This window comes from Varanus komodoensis, unplaced genomic scaffold (genome assembly GCF_004798865.1).
Source record: "Varanus komodoensis strain SLA01 unplaced genomic scaffold, ASM479886v1 scaffold4, whole genome shotgun sequence".
Lineage (NCBI taxonomy): Eukaryota > Metazoa > Chordata > Lepidosauria > Squamata > Varanidae > Varanus > Varanus komodoensis.
In genome coordinates this window covers 38,598,150-38,614,669 of record NW_025335941.1, presented here as the reverse complement: position 1 = coordinate 38,614,669, position 16,520 = coordinate 38,598,150, and the positions used below count along the sequence as shown (strand labels likewise).

The 16,520-nt window shown below is 38.2% G+C and overlaps 2 protein-coding genes across 18 annotated transcripts in view; both read left to right on the top strand.

Moving 5' to 3' along the window:
- ZBTB20 (zinc finger and BTB domain containing 20) overlaps window positions 1–16,520 on the top strand; it is a 635,479-nt gene that overhangs the window by 217,885 nt on the left and 401,074 nt on the right. The window lies entirely within an intron of this gene.
- The window catches only part of LOC123029266, a 4,457-nt gene continuing 3,856 nt past the window's right edge, over window positions 15,920–16,520 (top strand). Inside the window, exon 1 of the mRNA XM_044442019.1 lies at window positions 15,920–16,491. Within this exon, the coding sequence (XP_044297954.1) occupies window positions 16,159–16,491 (333 nt within the window). The 5' untranslated portion in view covers window positions 15,920–16,158. The remainder of the gene's footprint in view (window positions 16,492–16,520) is intronic.

Here is a 16,520-nt window from a genome sequence, read left to right as displayed (position 1 = left end):
ACATCTTCCTTATACTGAGTCAGTTGTTTCATCTTGCCCAATATTGTCTGCTGGATCCACTAGCTATAGGTTACTGGGATTTCAGAGAACAGTCTTTCTTAGCACTAACAAGAGATGTCAGGAACTGAAAATGGGACCTTTTCCATTCAGAGCATATACTCTGTTGTTTGGTTATGGAACTCCACCATTTTGGGAGATTTAAATGTGAATCAGCCCTTGTTTCTGTGCTAAATGAATGCAGCTGACAGTTACAAGCTAGTGAGTTTTGCATCTAATGGAATCCAGCTTCCAATTTTGACTAGTTAAATATAAACAAAGTTGTAGTTTAAAATAAAAGCTTGTTAACTGCTGCAAACCAAAGTCACCTGTTTTTCTCACGTACAGCTGGGCAGCTGAGTAATGAAACCCAGAAGGTTATGAGTTCTTCCAAGTTGCATCTCTTTTGTGTAGTGCAAAGTGTTATGCTTTAACAGCTCCGAGTTTCCTCCTTGAAACATTAATGAATTTGCTTTGAAGATTATAAATAGAGAATATTTCTAGGTACGTAACGACCTAGAATGCAAGCCAAGAACTGTGCAAATTGTCTCGTCTATCCAAGTTTCCAGTTACATATACTAGAAGCAAAACAAGTTTAAAACAGAACCAAATTTGTGCAGTGTTGGATGTGTCAATAAAAGACAATATTTTTATTTTTCAAGGGGTATATTGGGGATATATTAAAAAGATAGTGAATTGTGTTTTCAGTTTCCAGGGCATTGTCACTTTCTACCACTAGTCATGTGGTTCAGTGAACAGTTCAGGAAGGACAGCAGATCATACCCTACCATCCACTGTCCAGAGGGCTACCCATCACTGCTGCTACGCAATGGTCCTCTATGGGGTGTACAGGTTTTGCTACTATGACAAATACTGTTTACCTTTAAAATACCATTTGCCACAACACAAAAGCACCAATTGTCTCAGTCTTCCAAAAGAGGGGAAACAACTTTCCAAAAAACTACAGAATAGCTCCTCTGATTTAGTTACTAGTCAAGATACTAGATCAGATTATAAAGGGTTCAGTTAACAAGCATCTTGATAACAACTACAAATGCAGTGATTTGTAGGATTTGCCAAAGTAAATCATGTCAGATTTGTTTTTACTCAGGTTTCTAGCCTAGTGGATTATGGGAATGCTGTTGATATTATTTATCTTGAATTCAGGAAAGCATTTGACAGTTTCTCCCATGATATTTTAAACAACAAATTGATTAAATATGTACTAAATTATAATACTATTGGGGTTTCAAAAACCTGCTCAAAGAGTGCTTATCAATTTTCTGTTGTCAGACAGGGAGAAATTTTTAAATGGGGTCTGCAGAACTTTGTCATGAGCCTGGTATGTTTGAACATGCGTATGAATGATGACAAATTATAGATGAAGAGGTAGAGAGAAGCCTTATCAAATTTTCAATAAGGGAAAAACTAGCTAACAATTCAGAAGACAGGATTAAAGTTCAAAATTAATTGGGTAGAATGGAATACTGGGATGAAACTTAAAATGAAATTCAACAGAGAATAATAATAAATGTACAGTTTTGGGATAAGAATGTCTGGTTTGGCAGTACTTCCTATGAAATGGAAAGAACTGAGTATGTTTAATCTGGAGAAGTCTGAGAGAGAATAGGATAGCATTCTTTAAATACCTAAGTAGCTGTCACATAGAAAAGAGCATAGATTTGTTCTAATGCCTTTAACTTACAGGAACATAGATTCTGGTTGAATATTAGGAAAAACCTCTTTGCATTAAGACCACTTCAACAATAGAACCAGTTAGAGGTGTGCTGGGCTATCCTTTACTGGTACTTCAAGCAAATGTGGGACAGCCATTCCTAAAAATGCTCAAGTTCTGGTTCCCATGCATTATGGAGGGTGTTGAACTAGATCTGCCTTCCCTAACTTGGTGGCCTTCAGATGCATTTGAACCGCAACTCCCAGAATTCTCATCCAGCAGGACCAATTAATGGGAATTCTAGTTGTTGCAGTCCAAATGCATCTGGAAGGCACAAGGCTGAGAAAGACTGGACTGGATTGTTTACAAGATGCCCTCCCACCACATGTCTGTTATTTTATAAAATCATTGTGGACTATACAGCAAACTATACAGAGAATGAAGCATGGGTTGGGGAGAAGAGGAAAGAAAGGCACACATCTGCATGGAAATTTAGTGCAAGCTGCTTGCTTAAGGTCATCTTGGGCCATCCTCCATTGGACATGCCATACTATGAGAATTCAACAATGAAATGTAATTGCCTATGAATGCACAGAGCCAGTGATGAAACAAAATAGGAATATGTATGTCGTAGCCACAGGGAGAGAAAACTTCTTTGAAGTTTTCCCTTTATTTCTGACTGAAGTTCATTATGAGCAGATGTTAAAGTTTCCCTCTTGGCATCTCGGTGATTCCATTACATGGTGGCTCTTATGTAAGTAGACAAAAGCATTGTTAAAATATGTTTGTTTGGTTGGCTTTTAAGGATTCTTTTTAAACTGAAGCCAGTATATCTTACTGGTTTGGGGAGATCCTGAGATGTGGCAAATGAGTTTAGCTCTACCAATCTTCATTGGCTACAGTCTGGTTCAATCTCCTCCTCTCTTTCCTTCAAGATATGAAAATTAAATTATGAAATCTTCTGTGTTATGAAGAATTTATAGGAGTGTTGCCAAAAAAGGGCTATGTAGCCTAGAGATTAGTTTAAATATAATTTTTCTGTTAGAATGAACAGATTAATAAAAAGTGCATGTATGCACCAAATGAAGTTGTCACCGTGATTGTGATTCTTATTTATTTATTATCACTTGGTTTTCTATCACACTGCCAATAACAAACACCTGTTTCTGTGTGTACATTTACATAACACATTCATTTTCACTAAAATTGGATAAAACAAGTTCTGAAAATATAAACCAATACAGCAAAAGTTGTGGATAATACATTCTATTATGGAATACTTGTATTCTCAGACTTAACTATGTTTGTCATAATGAGACCAAGGACCATGATGCCACATTTGAATTATTTTTGCCTGAAGCCCTATGATTTAGCAGTTTGATTATAGCATGAATTTTGGAGGTATGAATCTGACTTGATCAGTAGTTCCAGTGTCAGCCTGTCCCCATGAGTTTTGTTAGGTAAATCAATAGACATTTAACATTTTCTTTAGCAAAGTGAGTATTTAGCTAAGCAGCAAATCTAAGCACTAAGAGAATATTGTAAACAACTGGTAAAATGGGAGCAATGGAGGATGCATCCACTATGTGAGTTTTAAGAATTATTTATTTTTATACACCCCATTTTTCCCTTCAAGAAACTCTGTGTGGCTTACATAATATTCCCTCTCCTCCTTATCTTACCCTTCCAACTTATCCTGTGAGGTAAGTTGGGCTGTGACTAGCCAAAAGTCACCCAATTAGCTTCATGGCTGAACATGAACAAGAACCAGAACTTCTGAGTACTAGGAAGTTCCCTTAAACACTATACCACACTGGTTCTCAAGTGTATTTGTTGTTTATTTGTTTTTATATATGACTGAGCCTTTTGAAGACTATAGATTAGAGAGTCCAATGTCTCTCCATTATGTCTATGGATATTGTATAGAACAGATGGGGAACAGTGTGGGCTTTTGCACTTTCATTCAAGTTTGCATGTAAGATAAAATAAACTAGCAAGGCCTAAGTGAATGTGATGTGGCATATAGGCATGCCAGATTATTTGGTGCATCTCTAACATCATAATGCCAGGCTTCAAAGGATACTTCTATTCTAGAATAATGATTTTTAAGAGAATATGTTTTGTCTTCTGTGTTCAAGCCACACATACAAATGTATAAGAAACTGAAACATTAAAGTAACTAAAGCATACATACCAAGAACTCTGAATGTTCACTCACCAGAATAAAACACTGACTTTTACTAGACCTGGGAAAATAAAAAATGTTTTTTGCTAAACTTTGTCACCAAATAATGAACAGCAGTAAGAGGTTTACATTGAGACTCTTCAAAAGAGGCACTAAATTCCTCTTTTGTTTTAATAATTTATCATCTATGATCTTCATTTAAGTGCATGTGAAAATTCACAAATGGCATACAAATTGTTCACAAACTCGAATCTCTGATTTATGTTATTCAGACTCTTCTACAATAATGAATTGGAATTAAAAACAATAGCTAGGGTTGTATCACATATATGTCATTTATTTTCATATAAGATGTTCTCATGCTGGTGTTGAAGTCTATCATTGACAAATGTACAGCGTCAAATATGATACTGTAAGTTTTGTTTTGCTAGTGTTCTTGTTGCTTTAGTTTATAAGCAACAGTTTTGTTTGCAGGTAACAGAAAAAGTGTACAGAAGTTACAGAGTGTAACTTCACTCCTCTAACAAGAATGATACTATCTAGAATAAGTTAAGTAGAATTCTAATCTAATCTAAGAATTTTTAGTTATTTCTAAAAAGAATAGTCAAGGAATTATCAAGCAAAGATAGTCACAATGCAATTCTGTGCTTGAATCATCATAAGCAAGCCCCACTAAGTTCTATAGGACTTAATTGTTAGCTAACTGCAGCATTCTTAAGCAAACTCACCTAAGAGTGTCCAAAGTTCACATTTTTCACAATTAAAAATCCATTTTATTATACTTGATCATAAATTTATAAATACTTGATAATAATCAAATCATTTCTTTAATTTGGTTCTTAGAATGTGAGGTGAGACCTGTTATTGTATTGTTACATAGCACTGTCTGGGAACTTCATAAAAAGAACCATGCTGGATCAGACCAAGGGTCCATCTTGTCCAGCATTTGATTCACACAGCGGTTTAACAGTTACTCGCTAAAAACCAACAAGCAGGACATAAGTGCAAGAGTACACTCCCACCCATGTCCTTCAGCCACTGGTGTACATAGGCGTACTGCCTCTGATACTGAATGTGGTATGCAATCATCACTACTAGTAGGCATTTATAGCTTCTGCGCTATGAATTTGTCCAGTCTTTTTTAAAGGCTTCCAAGCTAGTGGTCATCACTACATCTTGTAGAAGTGAATTCCTAGTTTAGTAATGCACTGAGTGGAGAAATTGTACTGTCCAGATAAGCTAATCAGCTTATGGGGTCTGATATTAAATAAAGGGAAAGCTCTCTCCCTAATGGTTTTGCACACACCATGCATAGTTTTGTACATATGTATCATGTGTCCCTTTGCTCACACATTTTCTAAGCTAGCATTCCAAGATGTTATAACCTTTCTTCATGGAGTTGGCACATTTTTGTAGATGGTATTCCTCTTTTCCAAAGGGTTAAAAGCTATCAAAAACTTTCCTGCAGCTGTGTGCTAAGGCACATTTAAAGAATCTCTCCCCATTTGAGTTTTGTACCTGGTTGACAAAAAGTCCTACTATATTCATACTTCTCTCCTGGTTTGGACCCTATAGAAGCCAAATGCCTAAAAGCATTCTGCAGTGTTGAAATAATTTGTGGAAACATGATAGAAACAATTCAGGATGCATGGTGAAAAATGTATTACATATGTGGGATAAATCTTGATTTGTTAGTTTTTTGTTTGTTTAGATTTTGCTTAAGGAAAGCATAGCTCCTTGAGCCCTGAAGCTTAGCTTACAATTATACACCAACAGTTTCTCCATTTCATCTTCAATCATAAACCAGTGCACTCTTAGGGTATAATTATTAGGACAAAACAATCACAGTACTTTATTAGATTATGTGTGCTCTATTTTCACCTTGTGCAAAATAATTGGACAATTGTGTGGACTACCTCTGAATTACCCTTTTTTGCCACTCTCTAAACTTTGCTCATTACTATTTTTCACTCTGGTGGTCTTTATAGCACCATTATGCCAGTATTATGGTGATATGCTGTAACAGGTATTAGGCTACAAATTTTAGGTGTAAAACTATCTTACCTATCAGGCATAATTCAAGGATAGGACTGTGATATGAATTCCCTGTCTTGTAAAATGTGGCATTGTGGTTGTTGAAGATATACAGTTGTCAACCACCTCATAGCCAGTTTTCTTGACCCTTCTTAAAACTCCTATAGTTTGAGTTACTTCAAGAACAGTTTCTCATTGCATATCACAAATGGTTCTTCCAAGCTAATGAAATGTGCATATTTTATTGTTTTTACAACATAGAGATCACAAGTGTGAAATGAAATATTGCAGGAGGCATAAAAGTGCAGAGATGAAGGTAGAATTTGCATTGGCTTCACTTCAGCACAGATGGTGAAAAACTTGAAGCTACTTTGGGTCCTGAGACCTTGCCCCCTCAGGCTAATAAATAATGGAAGAAATGGGATAAATTAATTCCATGGAGGGCTAATGATTCATACTCCTTAAAATATGAGCCATGGGAAATCTGCCTGAGTTTCATTGTGTTCCTGAATGCTTTGAGATATTTATTCAGTACAGTAGCATTTCTAATCAAAAATTAATCAGTTAATCAAGACTTAATAAAATGAAATATACTGTAGGTATGGCATAGGTTTCTCATGTTTACTGCAATCTGGCATGCAAGGACCACCGCATCATTTTCACAGTACATTATGTCAGAGAATATCTGTGTCTAAAATATTTTACCTTTCCTGTTACAGAAGTGGGGCTAAAGAAAGGGTGGAAGCTTCCAGTGAAGGCTGTGTTCCAAGGCAAGATAAGACAGTAGTCCAAGTCTGAGGAAGCAGTATCTAAAAGAACCTGGTAGCCTGACAGGGTCATAGACAAAGAAAAGCCTGAAAACATTTTACCCACAGGGGAAAACGGTGAAAGTCCCAAGAAGATTCCATGGTTTATTAACTGCAAACAACTCACAGTTTATAACTCAGTGACAAATGATGAGTTCTTGTTTATGGCTAACAAACCATAGTTTGTTAGCATAGCTGGGTTCACACAATGCAAGAATGCATGATTCAACAGCAACACAAAGTTCTGTGAAAAAAACGTATTCATCCTGTACTCAACCCTGAGTGTATGCAGTTGTGTTTGTGTATTTCTTGCACTGAAAACCAGCATGATCTAGGGTATCTTTGTGCACAATATGCTCCTGAAAACAGTTCCTTTAGAAATCAGTCATCCCAGAGGATTAAGGTAGATTGGTTTAGGAAATGATTCTTTATCTGGCAGGATTTCTAAAGATAATTTAATTGTGATTTGATAACTTCATAAAATATGCAGAATAAATTATTTGGAAAATTGAAGAGTTGATTCACTTATGCAATTTTAAGCCACCTTTGTTATTTGTCCTGGTGTGATTTCCTTTTAAATAATTTCTCCAGCATGAGAAATTCCTTGTTTATATGAAAACTACTTTTCAAGTTAGGAGTATTCTTCACTTAAAAACAGAAAACAAAACTGAAGAAGCCCTTGAAAAGAGAACAGAAAAGAGTTTCTGTTGGTTATGTGCAAAATAGACATGGTCCAATGTAATACCAGGCTTCCCAGCTCTTACCGGCTTTATATAATATCTGACTATTTCTACATCTGGGCCATTTGTCTGCTCCAACTGGCAGAGTTTTTCCATCCACAGGCAGAGGTATTTCACATAACAGATCCTTTTAACTTGAAAACTGATCTTTTGTCAGCAAAGCATTTGTTCTACCACTGCGCTATGGACCCTTGTCATTCAAGAAATACCATCAATTTATTTTGTTTTTTAAAAATTATTTAAACTTGTTTTATGTAAAGAATTTCAAACAATTTTTCTTTTTTTGCAAGTAATAACCATAGCATAAATGTGGATAATTACTAAATTGATGTAATTAAAAACATCTACACAAAATAAACAGTAAGCAAAATCTACAGCACAAAATAAAAGCAGTGCCTTGCAAGTAAATGCATGGGCCAATCCTGTTTTTATTTTTATTTTTTGTTAGCAAAAGTAAATTACAAAGCTAAGTTAGGGACTAAAATATTTAGTGAAACTGAACTGTTTCCTTGCTGAACTGTTTTGAGATCTGGTATATTTAGTTAAGTGGACCCCTAGCACACAGAAAGCATTCTGATTTAATTCTGCCCAAGCTAACATTAACTTTGTGTGTAAGCATGCCAAACAATTCAAAAATTGTGCAGGATGAGGGGTATTCCAATTTTAGATTTAGTTGCAGTAAATATGAAGCAGTGATGTAAGTTATCTTGGATCTCAGCCCATGATTTTAAAATGCTGTGTAATGTAGTTCTGATCTACTGGAAGTGTGGTACCTATGATACAACTACCCAGTAGAGTAAGCCAAAAAGTCTGTTAATATCTCAAATTCTTAACATGTGTAAAAGTGCAGTTATAGTTATACCCTTTCCAGGATAAACCTCCTTGTAGTTCAGGTTTAAAAATCATCTGAGGTGGAATCATGTACCACTTAGGACACCACTTAGGACAGGATTTGTATAATGGCTCTTACAGTGGCTCTTTTGTGTTCTCACAACAAGAGTTAAATAAATTTCTAGATTTTATGCCAATCATCCACCTCCATTTCTAGATTTTTTTCCTGAATTATACACCGAGGTTAACATACTATTATATATCCCCTTGTCACAATGCAGCGTATCACTGCAAACAATCACTTGTGCTGCAAATGCCCATTTAATGCACGAAGTAGGGTTAACAGTTAACAGAAACTGCCCCAGTTGGAAAGAATTTCATTTGTAGGCATGGATGCTTGTGCAGGTAGGGGGCCCAGCTCTGGCTCATTCCAGTCCGCTAGATAGATTTGCCCAATTCTTTAGAGAAAGGAGAAGGTCAGATGGCTTGGCAGTTTTAAGATTATCTAGTGAAGTTTTTCAGGCAGAGCGTAACAACCAGCCCAACCTTGGCAAAGGAAGGAGACATTTCAGAGTTGGAGAGAGGCGATGGAGTTTCTTGACCTGGTCAGGAAGTGACAGGCAAAATGAGCAGACCAATTATGAATGGTTCAGTGTTCCTGCCATCTAGTCTTCAAGCATCAAGAGCCATTCTGAGGATAAGGTCAAAGGCTTTTCTGAAATTAAGGAAGGAAGGTGGATGTGGGTAGCAGAGACAAGACACCAAGACCAGGACAACAATTTGAGGAGACTCAGAATCCAAAGTCCAAAAACAAGGTTTAAAAGCAAGTTCAAGTCATAGTCCAAGAACAGACTGAGGTCCAGAACAAGGATGTGGTCAAAAATAAGCCAAACGTCAAGAACAGGAAGTCAAACAGAGGTGCAGGTACCTTGAGGCAGCATACACAGCAAGGTAAGCTAAGGGTCAGATGCAGGAGCTGAACCACAGCTAGCAAGCAAACTTGCATTGCTGAAGCAACATGGCAAAGCAGGATAAAACAAGCACCAAATGAAGCAAGGGTCAGACAAGGTGCAAGAGCTGAACCACACTACAGCCAGCAAGCAGGGATACAGGCTCTACAGCAAACAGGAAAACCTGCATTGCCAAGGCGGTATGGCATGTCAGGATACATACTGTAGCAAGCAAGGCAGGACAAGGCCCAGACCAGGCAAAATGCAGCCACTTCAGCGACCAGAAAGACCTGTGATGCTGAAGACATGTCTGGGGGAAAGAGCTTTCTGTTGTATAGCTCTTCCCCCAGAGTTCCCTGCTAGCACTCATCAGGAGGTTGAGAGCTCAAACAGGGCCTGGGGCCAATCGTTCAAATACTATGGTGGTGGTTCTGGTTCTGGCCACCAGAGCAATCCAGATCCTGACAGTGAGGAGGTTTCGGTTTATATTCAACTCTTTAAATTGGAAGATGTATTTCCCACATCTCAGGAAAAACACTACTTTGATTTAGATTGTTCTGTAACCTGTAATGTTTTAATGAAGGAATTGTGTTGCATTGAGTTTGTACAAGCTATAAAAATTTATCATAGCTGTCCTTCCTATCAGGGTAGGTAGAATTTGTCTACATTTTAAAGGACTGTCATTGGTTCAGTAAAGGTCCATAATTACTATCTTGCAGGTTGCTCCAGTCAGAAATACATTGCACTCTTAAGTATACTCAAGACTTAATAATCCAATAAACTGTAATGACTTTGCTACTTTGGATAGCATGCTTATGTACAGAGTTTCTGATATTTTATTTTAAACATAGAAATGTTTTAAACATAATCCCATTCATGTAAGTCAGAAGTTCATATCTTGTAGTCAGAGGGAATGAATAGAGTATCATCAGACAATACATTGATAAAATGCTTAGTACAATTTCTGTGCAATCAACAGTTGTTGCAGAGTGTCATTCTGCGGCAAAAAAAAATATCAACTGATAAGCAAAACGTTAGGCAAGGACTTTCTTACCTAGTGTTTTTGACAGAAATAAAAAAGAGGATATTTGATCAGTAACTTCAGTCACAGCTTACAGATATTTATAAAGCCCACTGTTAGCATTTCAAAACTGGGCCAGAGCACACTTTATAGAGTAAATGACTCAAAATCATACACTCAAGGTAATCAATTGCCTTTTCAGCATCTAAGGCCATCAGTGCAGCCTGTAATTTGTTGTTGCTATGATGAATTACGTCTGGGGCACTTTTCATATTCTTCCAGATGCTTTGTGGGGATGATTCTTGCCTGGTCTAGATGGATGGAATATGAGATAAATGTGTTGAGTCTCTTAGCTAAGATACAGGAAAACTTCTTCATATTCTGGCCAGGATCTTGGGATTTGAGTATCTAAAGTAATACTGCTTTCCATATATAAAGTATCTAAAGTATCTAAAGTAACAACCAGCCATAAGATTATTAGCCAAGGTTGTTCTCCAATTGGCCTTTCAGTTTGAAAAGAGGGCCTTTTCAATGATGGCCTCCTACTTTTGGGATAGTCTCCTGAGATAAGCCTCCCTGGTTCCCCTTTGGTGCCTTTTCAGTGTCTAGATAAGATGCTTTTCCCAAGTCTTTAAAACATGTTAACATTTCTCTATTGTTCATGATTACTGCCTAGGTTACTGGTTCAAGCATCTTGATTTTTATTTGTGTTTGCTTTTGTTTCATTCTTTTATGTTGAATTTGGAGTCTGTTGTTACTTGTATTTTTATTGTATTACGTGTTTTGACTAGATCATATATTTTATAAAGTGAATAACTGAAGATGAAAACTTTTAGCTAAATTTCAGAATATGTGCACAAAAATATATGTGCAGTGCAACACTGAATACTGCTTAATTCAGCCTTCCTCAACCTTACTGCTCTCCAGGTGTTTTGGGATGCAGTCTCCTTCTGTGAGGATAGTTTGCTATATGAAGCCTATATCTTACAGGACTAAAATATTGCATATTTTATTAATTTCAGATGATAATTGTGAAATTACCTTGAAATTTGAAGTGCCACATGTTTGTTTGTTTGTTTGTTTAGAATATTTATATGCCATCCTGTCACAAAAGCCTCAGGACGGCTTACATAAATGAAATAACATAAAATATAACAAGAATAAATTACCAACCCACACTGGCTACAGCTAAAAACATCTAGGAGACAATATTAAACTTATTAAAATATTGCTGAAATAAAAAGTTCTTAACCTGGCACCAAAAAACAAATAACGATGGCGCCAGGCAGACCTCTCTGGGGAGCGCATTCCATAGGCATGTTCTGTGCCCTCTTCAGTATAAACTTGTTCTTTCTCCAGCATGAACTCACCCTGTATAAACTCTCCAGTGTACTCTCCAGTATAAACCAAATCCAGTATAAACTTATTCATAGTCCTGGGTATAATATCCTTAGGATATGTCCCACTCAGACTGAACTGGGTGTGAGGTCTGCAAGTTCTATCACTCTGAACAGGTTTAGGAGATTCCGCATCTAATTCTAATTGGTTTTTCAAGAAAACCTTTATTCTCTATTTCAGATCCCTTAAGAAAGTTTTGGTTTTCAAAGTTCTCCAGTTATTCTTCTAAGTTTGTTGTGTGTTTAGAAATGGAATGGTTTTCTGTAGCTGAATAAAATGCTGCTCTTATGCCTTAGCTATTGTAGCTTTTGTTTTTATTGGTTTTTTTAAAGTTGCTGTTTGGTTGGAGATAGCATGGTGAGCATATCTGATACTAGTTCATTTTAAACTTAGTTTTGAGCTTTAGTCTAAAGACGGCCAGCATAGCAGTGTCCAAATCACCAAAGGTTGAGCTGCAGGAGGTGGGCATTGAGCTTGCAACTGCTTTTACTCCCTCAGAGGCTGCATCTACAATTGTGCACCTTGCATACTAAATTAATTCTGAATAATAATGCTATTGCTCCTCTGCAAGAAGAGTCCCTGGCTTTGCAGACGCATGCTCAGGGCATTCTCAGCAGGACTGACAAACCCATAAACCTTTGTTGCTAGTGTTGCATGTGGGAGAGTTTAATATTTAAACCAGTCTTTCCCAATTTGGTGGTATTCAGATTTTTTGGACTGCAACTTCCAGAATTATGGACCATTGGTCATTCTGACTAGAACTTATGGAAGTTGAAACACCTGGAGGGTAAAATATTGGGGAAGGCTAGTTTAGATTGTCATCCTGACTCACTGCCTTCAGTATATTTCTTTATTTAAAACTTTTATATGCCATCCCTTATGCATCTTAGGACAGCTTACAATCAATTAAAATCAAATACATTAAAACAATAAATAAATAACATAAAGCCTATAAAAATAAATTAAGTAAAACACGACTGTTACATTAAAATCCTACTTTTTAATATAACAGTTAAATGAAAAGGTTTTGACCTGGCAACAAAAAGAGTATAAACTCGGCAAACCTCTCCAGGGAGCACATTCCATGATCTGGGTGCCACCGCAGAGAAGGCCCTATTCTGAGTAGATGTCCTTTTTACCTTCTTCAGGGAAGGTATAGTGTTGAGTAAAGAGAGAAACAAGATCTACTTCTATCTGGTTTCAGGCTGATATACTGGAGAGACAGTGCTTTAGTCTCCTTAGCAAATGATCTATACTGGGATTGGGTCAGGTGGAGTATGCCCTTGTTATTGCTTTAGGAAGCTTTTAATGCCCTCCACTGTGGTATCTTTCTGAGGTATTTGTCTGAAGGTGCAACTGGACAGCACTCTTGCACAGTGCTCTCAAATTGGATGGGCAATATCAGAAGCTGGTCTTAGGGGATTCCTGTTCAACACCAGGATTCCATCTTATCTCCCATGGAACTTAATATATACAAGTATGTGAAAACCTGATAAATGATTGTCCAAATGCTCAGGTTTCGTTGGCAACTAGAAGTGCTTGCTGACAGTCAAAATCCATTTTATCCAGAAAGACCTTTGACCTGTAACTTCGGTTGGATGCTATTTTTATATTTTTTCTGTAATTGCTGTTTTGTCACATATGTTAATATATTATTTAATTGGATCCATTTTAATTATACCTGTAAACAGCCCTGAATACCAGTTTTGATAAAAGAGTGGGCTACAATTAATAAGTAAAACATTTATTTTGATTCTTTAAACTCACTCATCTGATATAAACTTTGTGGCAGAAGTCCTTTTTATCTAGTTATTTGAGAAATTCATAAGTAGGTTGAGTTGGAGTACCAAGACTGCTGTCAAGAGGATAGGCCGTTTACAGGATTAAAAGTATAAATATTTATTTTTGCCAGGGAGAGTGGTAGGCATACTGGTCAGGGTTCAAAGAGTTGTATAACTTCTACAGCATACATTAGTCCTCTTTAGACTGTCTTCCACTTCAGACCCCGATTCTCTTCCTACTACTGATTCATATAGGCCCAATATATCCTTGAGGAAGGGAGATCCTTGAAAGTTTCACCTGATCCAAAATAAAATCAACAGATTTTACCATGTGTCAGAAATAAGAGTTATAGTATGATTAGATTGATTATGGAATAAAAAGAAAAAAGGGAATAAGACAGATATTAGAAATTGAAAACCAAGGGTAGTTTTAAAAGAATCTTGCTACTGATGTACATCTAGTCTTTCAAAAGTAGGGTGGGGGTATAAGAAAGAAGAGGGGTGTTGCTTATGAATCCATATAAATGTGCTTTGTTCTGCATGAATGTTTTAATACAGCAAGTGTAATATAAGGATCAGGTGGGCTCATGGAAATGAACAAAAGGTTTTTAAAATTTAAGCAAAAATAATTATAGCTCTAGGTGCAAAATGAGTACACTGCTTAAGTTTATAGATGAGACCAGTTCAATTTGTAGAAGACAGGAGAAAGTCAGAAATGCAAGTATGTATCTCTGTGTTAACTGACTGGTGCTTAGTTTGAGCATCTTGAAGAATAATGTACCCACACATTTTTTATTGAAAATGTTAAAGAATGATAAAAGATAATCCATTATCAGCAACAAAAACCAAAGGAGAGCATCGTATTGTATGGAATAATGCATAAATTCATGCATCATAGGGTCATGCATTGAAAACTTAGACCCATTGCACTCAATCAAGACTACATATTTTCAGAAATTATGTGGAAATCTCAAGAGAAGTCACCCAAAAGCTGAGAATCATTCTGGTGTACAAAATGTTCACTACATATATGCTTCCTAATTACATTGGGTTTGGTCTATACTTTCATTCTGAGGGCAGTAGTGTTCCCTACATGGAGTTCAACCTGGAAAACTTCTGCTATCGGAAAAGGAAACCCAATTTCCCCCACTTGTAGCCCCCTGTGCTACGCTCTTGCTTTTTTCAAACCGTACCCATGTCCTTGAAGCAGTTTTTTCATGTAGAGGGGGACTATACAAATGGGGAAGAATCAACAAACATCACTTCTTCCTCTCTTCCACAAGCAGAAGTCTAAATCAGAAGCCTCCTGTTTATGCCTTTCAGATGTTTTAGGCTATAGTTCTCATCTATCCCTGCCAGCATGGCCAGAATTGTGGTCAGAACTCTCTAGAGTGTACCACGTTGCAGAAGGCTACTTTAGCCTGGCAATTTCATTGACGGGATCCTCCACTGTGGCATTAAAATCCTTTGTCTAGAGTTTTTCTATAAAATATTGTAAGATGGCATTCAGGGAAATCATATGCAAGTTTACTTAGAACTAAGCCGCAGTTTTGTATGCACAGGATTACAGCTGTGGATTTCAAGGTGAAAACAGAAAGTAAAATTCTGCTTCAAGACTTAAAATCATAAACTTGTAAATTAGCTGTTTGTCTAATACTATTTATGTTATAAAAATTAATATATACAAATTGTCATACACAGCTGTGAGGATGGTCGGGCAGAGTTCTTCGTCGTGGCCTCTGTGCATCACATATGGGTGCTGCGCCTGCGCAGTGCCTAGGCCGGAAGATTAAAAAGCTAACGGTTTTTGGCAGGAAAACTCCGCTCCCCTCCCCCTTCGTGGTATAAATAGAGCGGAGTGTCTGCCATTTTGTTCAGTCTTTGCGACCGCCGTTCGCTGTGCCTCGTGCCTGTTAACGTCCTCGCTAAGATCTTGAGTCCTTACTGTTCCTTTTGCCTTTATCCCTCTCTTTTTCTTCTTCTCAAAAAACAAACAAACAAACAAAAAAACCGAAAATATTATCTTACCCTCTATCCTGTCATCTTTTCTTCTTTTTCCGCAATGGCGCAGCGAGCGGCCTTTCGCAAATGCACCGCATGCGGATCCAAAATGTCACCTGAGGATCCACATGATCTATGCCTCCTCTGCCTCGGCGAGGGGCATAGAACTGACAAGTGCGGCCATTGCTTGGCCTTTACCAAGCAAGCGCAGAAGAACAGGGAGAACCGTCTCCGCAAGCTCCTCTGGCCTTGATGCAATCGGACCAACTGCTCTTACGGCCTGGTTCCTCTTCAGCCGCACCACCTCCCCCACGCTCCACCCCAACTGTGACCGCTCCTCAGCGTCCTTCTGCTGAAGGCACTACTCCAGCGGAGACCCAGGTGCCACCTTCTTCCCCAGCCAAAAAACGGGAGAAGCGCAAGCACACGGGTTTGGATAAGCCTTCCACTCGTAAAGTTCTGAGGAAGGAGAAGGCAGATAAACCCGCTCACAAGACCAAGAAACCCGATCGCCCCAAACACCGGGGCTCGGGTTCATCTGTTTTTGCGGTACCATCTGCCACCACGGTACTGATCCCTTCGGGACCGGCCCTGCAACTTACTATACAGGTAACACCGCCGGGATCCCCCAGGCCTTTCATTCGGCCTGAGAGCGTGCCAACCCAACAAGTGGAGGAGCCGCTTCGGGAGTCTATCTCTGATGGTGAGATTAGAGACTCCCCACCGAGGGAACGGTCTCCGACTCCAATGCCCACGACTGAGCCACCTGTGGAGTCACCTTCACCTCCAAGGCACTGCAGCCGCTCGTCCGAACACCGGGGTGACGACTGGAGGATGCGCAAATATGGTGCCTTCCCAGACTGGGGTGGCTATCAATCTTATTCGTACTACCCTCGGGATTGTGCGTCTCCCATCGGCCCCGAGAGATTCGCCTTCGACGGCCAGGCATGTGGAGGGGGGACATCCAACCTCCCCAGAAACGTCGTCTTTGAGCGACCATCCACTTTATTATTCAGATTCGGACGAATCCGAGGTTGACTCTACATCCCCCGATGTAGCAGT